This window comes from Hyla sarda, chromosome 7, assembly GCF_029499605.1.
Source record: "Hyla sarda isolate aHylSar1 chromosome 7, aHylSar1.hap1, whole genome shotgun sequence".
NCBI lineage: Eukaryota > Metazoa > Chordata > Amphibia > Anura > Hylidae > Hyla > Hyla sarda.
Genome location: NC_079195.1, coordinates 185,060,880 through 185,079,323, shown reverse-complemented (window position 1 = coordinate 185,079,323; position 18,444 = coordinate 185,060,880). Strand labels below are relative to the sequence as shown.

At 46.4% G+C, this 18,444-nt stretch overlaps 2 protein-coding genes across 8 annotated transcripts in view; one reads left to right on the top strand and one right to left on the bottom strand.

Moving 5' to 3' along the window:
- The window catches only part of LOC130282872 (oocyte zinc finger protein XlCOF6-like), a 114,609-nt gene that overhangs the window by 37,325 nt on the left and 58,840 nt on the right, over positions 1–18,444 (top strand). The window lies entirely within an intron of this gene.
- LOC130282875 (zinc finger protein 436-like) overlaps positions 1–18,444 on the bottom strand; it is a 35,429-nt gene that overhangs the window by 13,722 nt on the left and 3,263 nt on the right. For 2 of the 7 annotated variants that reach the window (XM_056531762.1, XM_056531763.1), the window contains exons 2-7: positions 7,628–7,787; positions 7,349–7,498; positions 4,836–4,959; positions 1,784–1,932; positions 1,501–1,692; positions 1,300–1,423 (exon numbers count right to left, since the gene is read on the bottom strand). In XM_056531762.1, the coding sequence (XP_056387737.1) occupies positions 1,300–1,423; positions 1,501–1,692; positions 1,784–1,932; positions 4,836–4,959; positions 7,349–7,498; positions 7,628–7,735 (847 nt within the window). In that variant the 5' untranslated portion in view covers positions 7,736–7,787. Of the gene's footprint in view, positions 1–1,299; positions 1,424–1,500; positions 1,693–1,783; positions 1,933–2,484; positions 2,620–4,835; positions 4,965–7,348; positions 7,499–7,627; positions 7,788–10,883; positions 11,108–18,444 lie in introns of those variants that run through there. The other 5 variants (XR_008846543.1, XM_056531764.1, XM_056531760.1 and 2 more) reach the window with 5 other exon arrangements.

The following is an 18,444-nucleotide window of genomic DNA, read 5'->3' as shown; positions in this document are numbered from 1 at the left end:
AGACCGCTTGTGAGACCATATGCTGGTGTGGTTCCTCCTAATGCAAAACAATGCTAGACCTCATGTGGCTGGAGTGTATCAGCAGTTCCTGCAAGAGGAAGGCATTGATGCTATGGACTGGCCCGTTCCCCAGACCTGAATCCGATTGAGCACATCTGGGACATCATGTCTCACTCCATCCACCAACGCCACATTGCACTACAGACTGTCCAGGAGTTGGCAGATGCTTTAGTCCAGGTCTGGAAGGACATCCCTCAGGAGACCATCTGCCACCTCATTAGGAGCATGCCCAGGCATTGTAGGGAGGTCAAATGGGCATGTGGAGGCCACACACACTACTGAGCCTCATTTTGACTTGTTTTAAGGACATTATATCAAAGTTGGATCAGCCTGTAGTGTGGTTTTCCACTTTCATTTTGAGTGTGACTCCATTATTATTTCAGAAGACTTAAAGGTAGGAAGACAATGTAATAGAGCAGCAGGAAATGCTAGCAGAATGCTTGGATGTATAGGGAGAGGTAAAATCAGTAGAAAGAGAGAAGTGCTCATGCCGCTGTACAGAACACTGGTGAGACCTCACTTGGAGTATTGTGCGCAGTACTGGAGGCCGTATCTCCAGAAGGATATAGATACTCTAGAGAGAGTTCAGAGAAGATACTAAACTAGTACATGGATTGCAGGATAAAACTTACCAGGAAAGGTTAAAGGACCTTAACATGTATAGCTTGGAAGAAAGAAGAGACAGAGGGGATAGGATAGAGACTTATATATACATAAAGGGAATCAACACGGTAAAGGAGAAGAGGAGATTTAAAAGAAGAAAAACTACCACAAGAGGACATAGCTTTAAATTAGAGGGGCAAAGGTTTAAAAGTAATGACAGGAAGTATTACGTTACTGAGAGAGTAGTGGATGCATGGAATAGCCTTCCTGCAGAGATGGTCGCTGCAAATACAGTGAAGGAGTTTAAACATGCATGGTATAAGCATAAGGCTATCCTTCATATAAGATAGAGCCAGGGATTATTCATAGTATTCAGATTATTGGGCATACTAGATGGGCCAAATGGTTCTTATCTGCCGACACATTATATGTTTCTATATCCAGACCTCCATGGGTTGATAAATTTGATTTCCATGGATAATTTTTGTGTGATTTTGTCATCAGCACATTCAACTATGTAAAGACGAAAGTATTTCATACGATTAGTTCATTCATTTAGATCTAGGATGTGTTATCTTAATGTTCCCTTTATTTTTTTGAGCAGTGTACATACAGTCAGTGAAAGTCTCCTCGTACCCAGTGATGTGTGGTCCTGGTTGTTCTCCATGATGACATCCTTGTAGAGATTCTTGTGTCCTTCTAAATATTCCCACTCCTCCATGGAGAGATAAACAGTGACATCCTGATACCTTACAGGAACCTGACACACACACAATGATAAAGTCATCATACTGAGATGATGCTGTATGATGTCTCAGCATTCCCAGCAGGTCTCACCTCTCCAGTCAGCAGCTCAGTGATCTGGTTGGTAAGCTCTAGGATCTTCTGCTCATTGTTTCCCTCATATACAAGTGAGTGAGATGAAGGCTCTGTGATAGGGCTCTGGGTCTTGCTCCATCCTCCTGACACACTGGGATGGTTTCTAACGGTTACACATTCACTAGATGTCTTCCTAACTAATGTGTAATTCTGCGTAAAGAAAGTATGATACTTGTAAATACAATCCCAGCATCCCTCCCTTTTCCACTATTATAGAGATACAAATCATGTTATCCCTTACCTCTCCACCCAACAGGTAGATGATTTCCAAAGTGATGCTTAATATTCTCTCAGTCATTTTCTTGTTTATCCATGGTGGGTCAGTCAGGGAAAAGATCATATTTTCATGTAGGAGACTGTAAGGAGACCTTAACTTGAAATATTCTAAATCTAAATAGAAGAAAATAGGAGGGGATAAAATCACACATTTCTAATAGGAAACCTTTACTAGAATGTTTTTAAGAGTTTTTAGGAGTTTAAAGGGGTATTCCAGGCAAAAACTTTTTTTTATATATCAACTGGCTCCGGAAAGTTAAACAGATTTGTAAATTACTTCTATTAAAAAATCTTAATCCTTCCAATAGTTATTAGCTTCTGAAGTTGAGTTGCTTTTTTCTGTCTAACTGCTTTCTGATGACTCATGTCCCGGGAGCTGTCCAGCTCCTGTGGGGATATTTTCCCATCATGCAAGGGATATTCTCCCATCATGCACAGCTCCTGGGACGTGACATCATCATTGAGCAGTTAGACAGAAAACTTCAGAAGCTAATAACTATTGGAAGGATTAAGATTTTTTAATAGAAGTAATTCACAAATCTGTTTAACTTTCCGTAGCCAGTTGATATATAAAAAAAAGTTTTTGCCTGGAATACCCCTTTAAGGAGTTGACCACTATTTTTTTTTTTTAAATAAACATATAAATGCTGACAGTATTTAACTTACCATTTAACGGCAGCGTATGGAGGAACTCGGCCTCCTCCAATAGACATCCACAGCGCTGGTGGACAGTGTCAGTGTAATAGTCACATGCTTCTCCATACATTCCCATGATTTGACACGGTCAGACTTATATACCACCTTAATAACACAGGGTGTACATGAATGCTTAAAGGGGTATTCCAGGAATTTTTTTTATTTGACTATGCTACAGAGGCTGTAAAGTTAGTGTAGTTCATAATATAGTCTATGTACCGGTGTGTGACGGTTTTCTCACAATTCTTCTGTGATTTTCACCCCACTATTTATTTTTACCAGCATACAAAATGACTTGTCTCGGATTTTTCCCAGCTTGCAATTCAACAGTGAGTTCCCTTATAACACTGATCAATGTCATACTATGGCATAGTATTGAATGGTTTTAGCAATTTAAAAACTACTTGTAGTCGTCCCCTATGGGAACTAAGAAAAAAAAAAAAAAAAGATAAATAACATTTTTTTAAAAATGTTTATAAATATGAATAAGCCCTGCCCCAATAAAAAGTAAAAATCACCCATATTTTACCATTTTTTCAAATAAAAGGTGCAAACAAAAAATAAGCATTACATATTTTGCAACACCGTGTATGGAAATGTCCAGATTATTAACAAAAAACCCTTAAGAAAAATGCATGGTAAATTGGTTAAATATAAGAAAAAATACCAAATGGCAAAATTGCTGATTTTTGGTTACAGTATTTATCGGCGTATAACACGCACTTTTTAGGCAAAATTTTTTTGACTAAAATCTACCTGCATGTTATAGGCCGATAAGCCACCGCAGTTCAATGATTTAAAGTGGGCGCTTTAAATCAATGAACTGCAGCGGCTTTGCAGGTGCAGAGACAGCCACCGTTGCCGGCTTCTCTCTCCCTGCCTGTCCTGGGGTCTAGAGCCCTACTGCCGGCCCTTCTCTCCCCCTGGCTATCGGTACCGCTGCCCGTTCTCTCCCCGACTAACGGTGCCGGCGCCCCATTGCCGGCGCCGATAGCCAGGGGGAGAGAAGCGGCGCCAGAAATGGGGCAGTGGCACCGACAGACAGGGGGAGAGAAGGGGCAGCGGCACCCATTGCCGGCGCCGCTGCCCCGTTGCCTCCCCCATCCCCGGTTGTATAATTACCTGTTGCTGGGGTCGGGTCCGCGCTGTTTCAGGCCTCCAGTGTGCGTCCCCTGCATCGTTTCTATGCGCTGCGAGACGCATTGACGTCACTTGTCATTGTGCCATGCAGTGCATAGCAACGACGCATGGGACGCACACCGGAGGCCTGAAGCAGCGCGGACCCGACCCCGGCAACAGGTAATTATACAACCGGGGATGGGGGGGCAATGGGGCAGCGGCGTCTGCAATGGGTGCCGCTGCCCCTTCTCTCCCCATATAATAAAATGATATTGATAAAAACTATAGATCATGGCACAAAAAAAGGCCCTCAAACATACCAAAATAAAAAAATAATTAAAAAGTTATAGAGGTCAGAATAGGAAAATTTTAAGCATCTTTTTCTTACAAAAAGGTAATACTTTTTTTTTTAAATGTAGTAAAATAAAACTAAACCTATATTAATTGGGTATCATTGTAATTGTATTGACCTCCAGAAAAAAAAAATGTAACCGTAAAGTGCACTGCCTAGAAACAAAACTCCCAAAAGTAGCAAAATTGAATTTTTTTTGTAAAATTTGTGATGTCATTACAAAGTACAAATGGTCCCACATAAAACAAGAAAAACATTAAAAAAACAGCTGCATCCTTAGGATGCGTTCACACTGCAGAGTGAATGCTGAATCTCCACTTGCGGAATTCAGCGAGCAGAGATTCAGCCTGGCAGTAGAATTTTCCGCCGCTGAAATTGCTCAGTGTGAACGGGTCTCGTGGAAACCCATTCACACTGATGTAAAAGTTCACCTCGCGGAATTCCACGGGAATTGCATAGTGTGAACGCACCCTTAAGGAGATACAGAATGGTGTGGCATGATAATTGTTTTATTCTTAACTAATTTTAAGGTGGTGTAAAGTTACCGAATGCACCGAAAAGCATGAGTCACTTTGATACATCTAGTGCATTTTTACACAGTTTTAATAAATCTGCCATATTTGGGGGAAATAAATGAGATTTAAAAAAATAAATTTAAAAAAAAAAAAAAAAAAACTGTCTTACTGACCATAGCAACCAATCACTGCTCAGCATTAATTTTTTAAACTCTAGTTAAATGCGATTGTTTGCTATGGGCAAATCAGACAGATTTTTGTCTCAGACGGTTTTTATTTATTCTCCCCATTGTGCGTATCAAATCATTTTTAAGGAGTAGAGTATCATAACTTACCTGGTGAATGGATAGGATGGTGGTTCTTTATCAACACATCATTGTAGACATTTTTGTGTCCTTCTAAATACATCCACTCCTCCATAGATAAATGGATAGAGACATCCTGACACCTTATGGGAACCTGACACACACACAATAATACCCTCATAATCCAGGCACATTGTCTCATATTTATTATTCAGGTTACACCAGGGCAAAAACTATTAGAATTAAAAAGCTGCATCCAAAATTTGTAAGATAGCATAAAATGTAACCTAATAAAAATTAGTGAGGCCAGAATAGAGTCAGTTTGGGTTATGTTGCACCTTGGTAATCACACAATAATTCATGTAGGTGTAATTTATAAACCCCCTGGTCAAGTAAAAAAAAAAGAAAATCTACTAGTTGAGGAAATGTGAATGGAAAAACCAAAATAGCTAGTTATGAACAGAGTACAGATATTCCAAATCCATTACTGGGTTTATCTCTACAACAAGTAATTAAGAATACAAACCGGAAGTAGACACAAATGGGTATTTGGTATCTGATATCACTGAAGTTAAAAAAGCTTGGATCTATGATCAACCGGCAGTGTGGTTTAATATAAGAACAGTGAGTCAAACAACAAAAAACAATAGTGTAAGATTGTAGAAAAACAGACTTTTTAACTCCTTAAGGACACATAACGTACCAGTACGTCATGTGTCTGCTCCCGATCTATAACGCAGAACCACGGCCGGGACCCATGGCTAATAGCGCGCGGCATTGATCGCGGTGCCGCACGCTATTAACCCTTTAGACGCGGCGTTCAAAGTTGAACGCCGCGTCTAAAGTGAAAGTATGCCGGTTAGCTCAGGGAGCTGTTCGGGATAGCCGCGGCGAAATCGCGGCATCCCGAACAGCTTACAGGACAGCTGGAGGGCCCCTACCTGCCTCCTCGCTGTCCGATCGCCGAATGACTGCTCAGTGCCTGAGATCCAGGCATGAGCAGTCAAGCAGCAGAATCATCGATCACTGGTTTCCTATGAGAAACCAGTGATCAATGTAAAAGATCAGTGTGTGCAGTGTTATAGGTCCCTATGGGAGTTATAACACTGCAAAATAAAAGTGAAAAAAAAAATTGAATAAAGATCATTTAACCCCTTCCCTATTAAAAGTTTGAATCACCCCCCTTTTCCCATAAAAAAAAAAAAACAGTGTAAATAAAAATAAAAACATATATGGTATCGCCGCGTGAGGAAATGTCCGAATTATAAAAATATATTGTTAATTAAACCGCACGGTCAATGGCGTACGTGCCCCCTCCCATAAACTTGCATTGAGAGAACGGGGCGTGACGTCACACGGGGGCGGAGTCGTGACGTCACGGACTTCCATTCCGGTGGTCGGGACCCAGACCCTCCAGCGCTTCCGGTGCAGAAACAGGTGGGTGCCGTATGCTATATTGCGGGGGTCCCCAGCAGCAGGACCCCCGCGATCAGACATCTTATCCCCTATCCTTTGGATAGGGAATAAGATGTCTAGGGGTGGAGTACCCCATTAATGGTATACTATTAAAACTGCTAACAGGTTTAGTTACCCAAACCCTGCTAACAGGAGTCGTCCCAGATGATGGGAAATGTTGTGCCTATTCACATCAAACGGTAGTAGGGAGGAAATGAACAACTATAGACCAGCAAGCCTGACGTCAAAAGTGGTAAATTAATGCAAACAATACTAAAGATTAGGATTGTGGAACATTTAAAATAACATGTATTGCAAGATGAGCAACAACATGGATTTACGTTAAGTCAAACTAATCTTTTTTTTTTTTTTTTTTTTTGATTGGTATCTAAAATAATAGAGGTGCAGTATGCATTGTATAATAAGATTTTAGTAAGGCTTTTGACATTGTCCCACATAGAAGACTTATCAATAAACTACAGTCATTGAGCTTGGACTTCCATATTGTTTAGTGTATTATGCAGTGGCTGAGGGACAGACAAAAAAGGGATTTAGCCAATAGCATATACTCAGAGCAAGGTCTTGTTACCAGTGGGGTACCTCAGGGATCTGTACTGGGAGTCTGGGACCCATTTTGTTTAATATCTTTATAAATGATATTGCAGAAGGCCTCAATGGTTGCCTTTTGGGTCTAACAAAGACCCCCAGCTGCCATGGCAACCCATCAATACCTCACAATCTCAATGGGGGATCAATGAGCTTACAGAAGGAATCCTCACATCTGTAAAACCACTTAGATGCCACAGCCACTATTGACAGCAGTATCTAAGGGAGTAAATGACCGGATTGATCAGAATTTCTGTGTTTGCTCCACATCGGCAATGTACTATTACAGCGGTTTGCGTAATCGCATAGCTATTGTGTCATGGTAATACGCAGGGGGGCAGGTAGAGATTAATATATTAGACAGGGTTATCAAAACTACTCAGCTCGAATTTATTGGTACAAATGACGACATTATAAATACATGTGGGGAATTATTCCTTGTTGTTACTGTATTATATCCCAGCATTCCCAGGATGGCTCACCTCACCAGTCAGAAGCTCAATGATCTTGTTAGTGAGATCTAGGATCTTCTGCTCATTGTCTCTCTCATATATCTGGGACTTAGGTGGGGGACCGGAGTGGTTCCCAGGAATCACACTCTCACTAGATGTCTTCTTTACTAATGTGTAATCCTGTATATGAAAAATGGTTACAGATATCACTAAATACATCCCTACAATACTAAAACCCAGCTCAACTAATAGAAAGTGATGTCATGTAATTGATGTAGCAACCAACAAAATGATCAAAAAATTTTTTACCTGTCCTGTCAACAAGCTGATAATATCCAGGCTGATGTGAAGGAGGCTCTCCCTTATGTTGTGTCTGTCCTTGTCCATGCTTGCTGGACCATGCAGGGAGTGGACCATTGTCTTGCAAAAGAGACTATAAGGAAAATTCAGGAACTAACATCCTGGACATCTGAAACACGTAAAAGAAGAACTTTTATTCAAGCCTGTACAATTCAGTTTTATATGGGCTTAAATATACCGTATATACTCGAGTATAAGCCGAGTTTTTCAGTACGATTTGTCTTGCTGAAAACGCCCCCCTCGGCTTACACTCGAGTGAACTCTCCGCCTGTCAATCCCTTCTCAGTGGTCTTCAACCTGCGGACCTCCAGATGTTGCAAAACTACAAGTCCCAGCATGTCCAGAAAGCCTTCGTCATCATCCAGACACCTCCTTTAGTTTTCTACTCACCTCCCTTCGGTGGGAAGTTAGGGTGAGCTGGTCCGGGCAATCTATGCTGCAGGGACCGTCCGGTGGGGAGGGTTAGTCTTCTAGGCTGTCCATTTTCATCGAGGGAGCCCTCTTCTCCGCGCTCCGGGCCCGGCACCGGACTAGCGACGTTGCCTTGGAGACGACGCACAGGAACGCACATGAACGTCCCAGTGCGTCGTCGTCGAGGCAACGTCACCGCACGGTCCCTGCAGCATAGATGGCGCGGACCAGCTCACCCTTCCTTCCCACCGAGGGGAGGTGAGTAGAAAACTAAAGGGGGTGTCTGGATGATGGCGAAGGCCGCAGTGGTCTTCAAGCTGAGGACCTCCACAGGTTTCAAAACTACAACTCCCAGCATGCCCGGACAGCCGATGGCTGTCCAGGCATGCTGGGAGTTGTAGTTTTGCAACATCTGGAGGTCAGCAGGTTGAATACCACTGATGAAGGGATTTACAGGCGGTGATGATGAAGGGGAGGGGGGGGATGATGACATGGGGGTCTGGATGATGACATGGGGGGGGTGATGTATTTCCCACCCTAGGCTTATAGTTGAGTCAATAACTTTTCCTGGGTTTTTGGGGTGAAATTAGGGGCCTCGGCTTATATTCGGGTTGGCTTATACTCGAGTATATACAGTAATTTTTTTATTGACCACTATCGTTAAAACTAAAATTGCTATTGCACTCCTTATGGTAAGTAAAAAATCTTTCTAATGTACTTTGTTTAAAAAAATTAAGTTTATGTTTTTTTTTGTTTTCTTTGACTGAGACTGAGTAGAAAATATAGAGCAATATCAAGGTAGAAAACTAAAAAATAATAAAGATAAAGGCAGGGGGTGGTTTATTATGATGGGGGCAGCGAACTGGGAGGATTATAAAATTTAACAAGATCATGAGAGGTATTCTTTAACCATTTGTAACCAGACATTTCAGGCTATAGGGCTACCATGAGACTGATAACAAATGGCATCTACCAATCAAAAGTAAAGTCAAAGAAGAAAAAGGCAAAAAGAGGGGCGCTTCAACTACCTTAGCGACCAAACAACCTCACCAAGGGCGTGCACTAGGGTTGCACAATTTGGGGAAAATGTCATATTGTTCTTATATAGGTAAATATTCTGATATAATAAAGAGATGGTGAAATTCCTCCATTTCATGTCCATCCCCCCCCCCCCCCCCATTTCATAATAGTTTCCCCATTACATGCAGATTCCCCTTGTTTCCTGTCCATTCCCCCTATTCCCTTTCTCCCATTTCGTATCTAATCAACTCCATTTTGTATTCATTAAAGGGGTACTCCGGTGGAAATGTATTTTATTTATTTTTTATGAACTGGTGCCAGAAGGTTAAACAGATATGTAAATTACTTCTATTTAAAAATCTTAATCCTTTCAGCACTTATTAGCTGCTGTATAATACAGAGGAAATTCTTTTCTTTTTGAATTTCTTTTTTGTCTTGTCCACATAGCTCTCTGCTGACACTTCTGTCCATGTCAGGAACTGTTCAGAACAGGAGAGGTTTGCTATGGGGATTTGCTCCTACTCTGCACAGTTCCTAAAATGGACCTAAGAGGTTTCAGCAGAGAGCACTGTGTTCAGACAGAAAGGAAATTCAAAAAGAAAAGAACTTCCTGTGGAGCATACAGCAGCTGATAAGTACTGGAAGAATTAGGATTTTTAAATAGAAGTCATTTACAAATCTGTTTAACTTTCAGTCACCAGTTGATTTTAAAGAAAAATGTTTCAGCGGAGTACTCCGGAAGTAAGTAAAATGTTAGTAAATGAGGTAAGTTTTTTTTTTTTTTAAAGGCAGACAACCCCTGTGTGGAAAGGCTGTCAAAAACCCAGGGGTCAACAGGAAATTCTAAGTTGCCATGGTGACCTGGCATCTGGGATAGCCTTGTCCTGTAATCCTGTAATTTTAAGTCAGTATACCAATTTAACAAGAACAGTGCAGAATACTGAGCTAGTCTAGATGTCAAAAGCAACTAAACCTCAGATATTGGGGGAGATTTATCAAAACCTGTGCAGAGGAAGAGTGGTGCAGTTGCCCATAGCAACCAATCAGATTGCTTCTTTCATTTTCCACAGGCCTCTAAAGAGGCCTGTGGAAAATGAAAGAAGCAGTCTGATTGGTTGCTATGGGCAACTGCACCACTCTTCCTCTGCACAGGTTTTGATAAATCTCCCCTATTGTTTCTTAAAATTCTGTGTTGCCCATAGCAACCATTCTCGGCACAGATTTCTGAAAATAGTCTTGCAAAGTGAAAGCTGTGCACTGATTGGTTGCTATGGGCAACAAAACCTGTTTGTTAGACCGCCTGCAATGTGCACAGAGCAGGTCACACTCCGGACTCTTTGGGTCACTGACTGTGTTAAGGAATAATTGTTATTGTTGTCCATAGCAACCACAGTGCAGCTTTCCTTTTGTAGTCTGAAAAATAAAAGCTGCTTTCTGATTGGTTGCTATGGGCAACAAAAACCGTTATTAGTGTAAAATCTGCTGCACTCTCTACGGCAGTGTTTTCCAACCAGGATGCCTCCAGCTGGTGCGAAACTACCACTCCCAGCATGCCCGGACAGCTGAAGGCATCCTGGTTGGGAAACACTGCTCTACGAAATAAGACTATATATGGGGGCAGTTCCCTGGTCCTGTATACAGGAGATGTGATGCCTATAGATGAACATCAGTATAGTAAGAAACAATGACACATAACGTGATCCCGCTCGGCCCCATCCATTACTGCTCCCCCGGATCCTGCACAATGAAGAACAAGACAGAACGACACATATACCCTGAGAACTCACTGAACCACCACCGATTCACTGCCCGGAAGTAATCTTCCCCTCTACCGGACCACTTCCGCCCATTTCCTGATGCTCCCTGTGGGCATCACGTGACTTCTGTCACAAAGATCGGCTTCTTTATTCCAAAGCTGCACACTCTGTTATGGATGCTGTGGCGGCGACGCTCTGTACCGCTGCGCATGCGCAGTAGACATTATTCCAGCAGCTTACAAACGGTTGCCTGTAGCAACCTATCAGCTGCGAGCTGCCAGTCCTCACTGGTCACCTGGATACAAAAGCAGCCTCCTGATTGGTTGTCGCCGTGTGTGACATGTCACTGTTCCCTTCTTTCCAACACAGTACACCCAAGTTGTGGTTCCATGACACCTGAAACGAAATTTCTGCTCCTTCTAGTGCAGTTCTTGTTTTTTTTTTTTGTTTTTTTTTTTGCTTAACCCCTTAAAGGGGTAATCCAGTGGTGAAAAACTTATCCCCTATCCTAAGGATAGGGGATAAGTTTGAGATTGCGGGGGTCCGACCGCTGGGGCCCCCTGCGATCTCTCTCTACGGGGCCCCGGCTCTCCGGCCAGATAGCGGGTGTCGACCCCCGCACGAAGCGGTGGCCGACACGCCCCCTCAATACATCTCTATGGCAGAGCCGGAGATTGCCGAAGGCAGCGCTTCGGCTCTGCCATAGAGTTGTATTGAGGGGGTGTGTCGGGGAGCCGCTTCGTGCGGAGGTCGACACGCCCCCTTCCCGTAGCTTGTCGGGGCCCCGTACAGGAAATCGCAGGGGGCCCCAGCGGTCGGACCCCCCGCGATCTCAAACTTATCCCCTATCCTTAGGATAGGGGATAAGTTGTTAACCACTGAGTCACCACTGGACTACTCCTTTAAGGACACAGGGTTTTTCAGTTTTTTCCTCATCACCTTCTAAAATCATAACGCTTTCAATTTTGCACATACAGACCTAAATGAGGGCTTTTTTTCTTACGCCACCAATTGTACTTTATAATGACATCAATCATTTCACCACAAAATTTACTGCGAAACCAGAAAAAAAATATTTGCGGTGCAAAATTGGAAAAAAAACACCATGTTGTAACTTTTGGGTGCTTACGATTCTATGCAGTGCACTTTTCGATAAAAAAGACATCATATCGTGATCTGTAGTTTTTATCTATACCATTTTTTGTTTTGATGGGACTTTTTAATTGCTTTTTATACATGTTTTTAGGGTAAACAAAGTGACCAAAAATACGCAATTTTGGACGTTTGAATTTTTTTTACACATAAACCATTGGCCGTGAGGTTTAGTTAACATTATATTTTTATAATTCAGACATTTACACACGTGGCAATATCACATATGTTTATTTTTATTATGGTTACATCATTTTTATATGGAATTTGGGAAAAGGGGGTGATTAAAACTTTTAATATGGAAGGGTTTATGGGTGTTGTTTTTTTAACTTTTTATTCAAATTTTATTTTTTTTTTTTACACTTTTAGTCCCCCTTGGGGGACTTTTAGGAGGAATCATTAGATTCCTCATACAGGTGATCTGTGTGCTCTGCGCTCGATTGATAAAGCCTGGTCCTGCCAGGCTTTATCGTTCTCAGCACAGCAGCCAGCATGGAAGCAAAGGTAAGCCCTCCGGCTACCTCAGCAGTGGATGACCCCACTGGAGCACCAGGAATAGTTTAAATGTCCCTTTAGACACTACTGTCAACTTTGAAAGTGGCGATCTAATGGGTGTGGGAGCTACAGTCTGCAAAAAATTTATGTAAGAGAACATACAGACGAGCAGATTACGCTGCGGCTCTGCCACCGAAGGACCCCTACAGGGTGCCTTTAGATGTGCCTGCTCCGAGCGGCACTGCGCCGCTACGAGCAGACACACTGCTGGGAAGTGCAACACACATGCGTCGGGTCATGTGGGCTGTGACGAGTGACGTCTCCTTCGGCTTCTCTGCACAGTGTCAAGGACATCACTCCTCATTTCCGGCAGCCACGCCGTTACAGGGCACAGTTTTCTTCATTACACCCCAGCGCTGCAGGAAATGACGAGTGACGTTGTGCAGAGGAGCCACAGGAGACGTAACTCGACACAGCCCACGAGACCCGACGCTACCTGAGCCTGCCGAGCGTGGCCAGGTAAGTAAATATGAAAAATAGAAAAAGCAGGAGGAGGGGGGAGCAATGAGCAGGGGAGGATGAGTGGGGGAGAATGATGAGGCAGAGGGGGGTAATGAGGAGCAGGGGGGTAATGACAAGCAGGGGGGGGTAATGAGGAGCAGGGGGGGTAATGAGGAGCAGGGGGGGTAATGAGGAGCAGGGGGGGTAATGAGGAGCAGAGGGGGGAATGAGAAGCAGGGGTGTAATGAGGAGCAGAGGGGGGGTAATGAGGAGCAGGGGGGGTAATGACGAGCAGAGGGGGGTAATGATGAGCAGGGGGGAATGATGAGCAGGGGGGAATGATGAGCAGGGGGGGAATGATAAGGATGAGCAGGGGGGGTAATAATGAGCTGGGGGGTAATGATGACCAGGGGGGGATAATGATGAGCAGGAGCAGGGGGGGTAAAGATTAGCAGGGGGGGTAATGATGAGCAGGGGGGTAAGGATGAGCAGGGGGGTAATGATGAGCAGGGGGGTAATGATGAGCAGGGGGGGGGGTAATGATGAGCAGGAGCAGGGGGGGTAATGATGAGCAGTGGGGGAATGATGAGCAGGGGGTTAATGATGAGCAGGGGGGTAATGATGAGCAGGGGGGGTAATGATGAGCAGGGGGGAATGATGAGCAGGGGGGTAAGGATGAGCAGGGGGGAATGATGAGCAGGGGGGTAAGGATGAGCAGGGGGGTAATGATGAGCAGGAGGGGTAATGATGAGCAGGGGGGGTAATGATGAGCAGGGGGGTAAGGATGAGCAGGGGGGTAATGATGAGCAGGGGGGTAATGATGAGGGGGGTAATGATGAGCAGGGGGGGGTAATGATGAGCAGGGGGGGTAATGATGAGCAGGGGGTAATGATGAGCAGGGGGGGTAATGATGAGCAGGGGGGGTAAGGATGAGCAGGGGGGGTAAGGATGAGCAGGGGGGGTAAGGATGAGCAGGGGGGTAATGATGAGCAGGGGGGTAATGATGAGCAGGGGGGGTAATGATGAGCAGGGGGGGTAATGATGAGCAGGGGGGGTAATGATGAGCAGGGGGGTAATGATGAGCAGGGGGGGTAATGATAAGCAGGGGGGGTAATGATGAGCAGGGGGTAACGATGAGCAGGGGGGGTAATGATGAGCAGGGAGGGGTAATGATGAGCAGGGGGGGGTAATGATGAGCAGGGGGGGGTAATGATGAGCAGGGGGGGTAATGATGAGCAGGGGGGGTAATGATGAGCGGGGGGGTAATGATGAGCGGGGGGTAATGATGAGCAGGGGGTAATGATGAGCAGGGGGGAATGATGAGCAGGGGTGGAGTGATGAGCAGGGGGGGGATGATGAGCAGGGGGAGTAATGATGAGCAGGGGGGGTAATGATGAGCAGGGGGGGGGGGGTAATGATGAGCAGGGGGGGGTAATGATGAGCAGGGGGGGTAATGATGAGCATCATAATGAAGTGCTCCGTCTTCCAGGCAGCCTTAATCTGGCCCTTACTGGGAGAGTGCTAACCACCAGGACCTGATACCTCCCTGATGTTCTTCCCATGGGAGACTATTACAAGCAATCACTGAATAACTATGACTAGGTTCACATTGCCGTTGTCTTCCGTCCCTTTCAGGGTCCATTTGCTTCTTTTTTTTTATTTATTTTTTTATCATTAACAAAACAGACCCTGAAACAGGTGGGAACAGAAGGGACACAGTGGGAATGCAGTAGTTTAGCATAGAAAAAAAATAGTGCAAGCACAATTTATTTTGTGATAAACTCCCATCGTTCTGACGGAATTGCCAATAGAACTCAGAATAGAGGAGTCCGATGGCAATGTGAACAAGGCCTAACACTGAACATTGCTGTGCCATAGCATAGAATTGATCAGTGTTATGAGCCATCTGCTTATACAGCCTGTCCTTAAATGGGCACTGTCATCAACATTTTTTTTTATATGTTGTAGTACATATGTACTACAACATATCTCTAATATATTTTCATTATTTTTATTTTATTAAAACGTTTTAATTTAAGTTTGAAAACCGGCCACTAGGGGTCTCCCTCCTAGTGGCTGGCTGCAGGCTGGCGTGACGTCACGCCTGAATTCGGACTGATGCCGGCCGGGCATCGGTCCTTATTCATTCAACCTGCGCTCGCTCCCTGCCTGTCAATCAGACAGGCAGGAGCGAGCGCATTGGCTCCCTGGGCTCACACGGTCACTCCTCCCGCACATGCAGCCGCTGCTGCTGCCTCTGCACGCCCGCTGCTGGACTCTGCAGTATGTGTCTATCTTTAGGGAAGTGTGGGGTTCAAAGTTTTTACATCGGGGTTGGGGGAGAGCTGGGTTCGGGATTTCAACACGGGGGCGGGGGGAACGGAACGGGGTAGCGCCCCATGGCCCTAACTTATTGTATTATTGTTTTCAACACAGGGTGCCTCCAACTGTTTCACCACTACAACTCCCAGCATGCCCTGACAGCCAATAGATGTCAGGGCAAGCTGGGAGTTATAGTGGTGAAACAGCTGGAGGCACCCTGTGTCAATGAACTAAGGGTGGAAGTGTGCCCCCCCCCCCCCCCCAGCAGGCATCAGTGACATCGTGCCTGCTGGGGAAATCTGCCTGGTAGTGAGCACACAAAAAGGCATTTTTAATATTTAAAAAAAAAATAAAATTAAAAGCAGGGAGGGGGTTAGGGATAGAAGGGCAATAGGCAGGGACAGTAAAAAATAAATAATAAGAATGGTGGGAGCTACACTTTAAGGGGTTATGCATGTTTATTTTCTTCCAAAAAGTTTTTTTGCTTTTATTATCCAAGTAAAAAGCACAGACATACAGAAAGTGGTCACAAAAAAGGAAAGGCTGTACATTGTTACAATTTACGCATGATGTATGCCGACAGAAGGTTTTTTTCAGCTCTTATATATGTACAGCAGTGATTCCCAATCGCGGTGCACAGGATTTTGCCGTGATTTTTTAAAATGTCCCTTATGACTGACGTCCCCCTCTCCCTTGTGGCGCAGTGACCCGAAAATGGTTGCCTGGGGAGGAACGAGCTGCATCTGCTCCGGACTCCTGTGCCTGCCGTGGAACTGCAAGCTGCAGGGGCTGGCTTGCTTAAGGTACCGTACCCTTTCCACCCCTCTGTTACCCCTTCTCATCCCTGTCCAACCCCCCACCACCACCACTACCCCCCGTCACTCATGTCCACCCCCCCTGTCATCCATGCCCGCCTTGTCCACCTCCCTGTCCAACCCTGTCACCCATGTCCACCCCCCCTGTCACCCATGTCCACCCCCCCGTCACTCATGTCCGCCCCCCTGTCATCCATGCCCGCCTTGTCCACCTCCCTGTCCAACCTTGTCACCCATGCCCACTCCCCATGTCACCCATGTCCACTCCCCATGTCACCCATGTCCAACCCCCCCATGTCACCCATGTCCACCCCCCCTGTCACCCATGTCCACCCCCCCTGTCACCTCCTACCCCCCTGTCACCCATGTCCACCCCCCATGTCACCCGTGTCCACCCCCCCCTGTCACTGGTGTCCACCCCCTGTCACCCATGTCCACTCCCCCTGTCACCCGTGTCCACCCCCCCCTGTCACCCGTGTCCACCCCCCCCTGTCACCCGTGTCCACCCCCCTGTCACCCGTGTCCACCCCCCCCTGTCACCCGTGTCCACCCCCCCCTGTCACCCATGTCCACCCCCTCCTGTCACCCATGTCCACCCTCCTGTCACCCATGTCCACCCCCCTGTCACCCATGTCCCCCCCTGTCACCCATGTCAACCCCCCCTGTCACACATGTCCATCCCCCCTGTCACCCATGTCCACCCCCCCAACCCATGTCCACCCCCCCTCACCCATGTCCACCCCCCATGTCACCCATGTCCACCCCCCCATCACCCATGTCCACTCCCCATGTCACCCATGTCCAACCCCCCCATGTCACCCATGTCCACCCCCCCCTGTCACCCATGTCCACCCCCCCTGTCACCTCCTACCCCCCTGTCACCCGTGTCCACCCCCCTGTCACCCGTGTCCACCCCCCTGTCACCCATGTCCCCCCCGTCACCCATGTCCCCCCCGTCACCCATGTTCACCCCCCCTGTCACCCATGTCCACCCCCCCCATGTCCACCCCCTGTCACTCATGTCCACCCCCCCTGTCACCCGTGTCCACCCCCCCTGTCACCCATGTCCACCCTCCCGTCACCCATGTCCACCCTCCCGTCACCCATGTCCACCCCCCTGTCACCCATGTCCCCCCCTGTCACCCATGTCCACACACCCCCTGTCACCCATGTGCACCCTCCCCTGTCACCCATGTGCACCCTCCCCTGTCACCCATGTCCACCCTCCCCTGTCACCCATGTCCACCCTCCCCTGTCACCCATCTCCACCCTCCCTGTCACCCATCTCCACCCCCCTGTCACCCATGTTCACCCTCCTATCATCCCTGTCACTCATGCCCGCCCCCACTCTCACACATGTCCACCCTCCTATCATCTCTGTCACCCATGTCCACCCCCCTTCTCACCCATGTCCACCCTCCTGTTCACCCATCTGTCCCTTTGTCACCCTGGTCCACCCCTCTCTGTCACTCCTGTCCCTCTTTTACCCCCTTGTCCACCCCTCTGACCCCCTGTCTCACATGTCCACCCTCCTGTCATCCATGTCCAACCCCCCCATCCAACCCTCTGTCATCCATGTACACCCTCCATTGTCCACCCCTCTGACCACATCCTTGTCACCCATGTCCACCCCCCTGTTCACCCCTATCCACCCCTCTGTCACCCCCTATGCCCCCGTCACCCATGTTCACTCTTCTACACCCATCTTTCACCCTTGTACACCTCCCTACACCCCTCTGTACACTCCTCTGTCACCCATGTACACTCACCTACACCCCTCTGTCACCCATGTACACTCCTCTACACCCCTCTATCACCCATGTACACTCCTCTATACTCCTCTTTCACCCATGTACGCTCCTCTACACCCCTCTGTCACCAATGTATACTCCTCTACACCCCTCTGTCACCCATGTACACCCCTCTGTCACCCATGTACACTCCTCTACATCCTTCTGTCACCCATGTACACTCCACTACACCCCTCTATCACCCATGTACACTCCTCTACACCCCTCTATCACCCATGTACACTCTTCTTTACCCCTCTTTCACCCATGTACACTCCTCTACACCCCTCTGTCACAATGTATACTCCTCTACACCCCTCTGTCACCCATGTACACTCCTCTACACCCATCTGTCACCCATGTACACTTTTCTACACCCCTCTGTACACCCCTCTGTCACCCATGTCCATCCCTCTACACCCCTCTGTCACCCATGTGGAAAAAAAAAGTGTGGAGCCTAATAGGTTTGTTTTGCAGGTTTAGCGGTGAAGAATTGTGTGTGG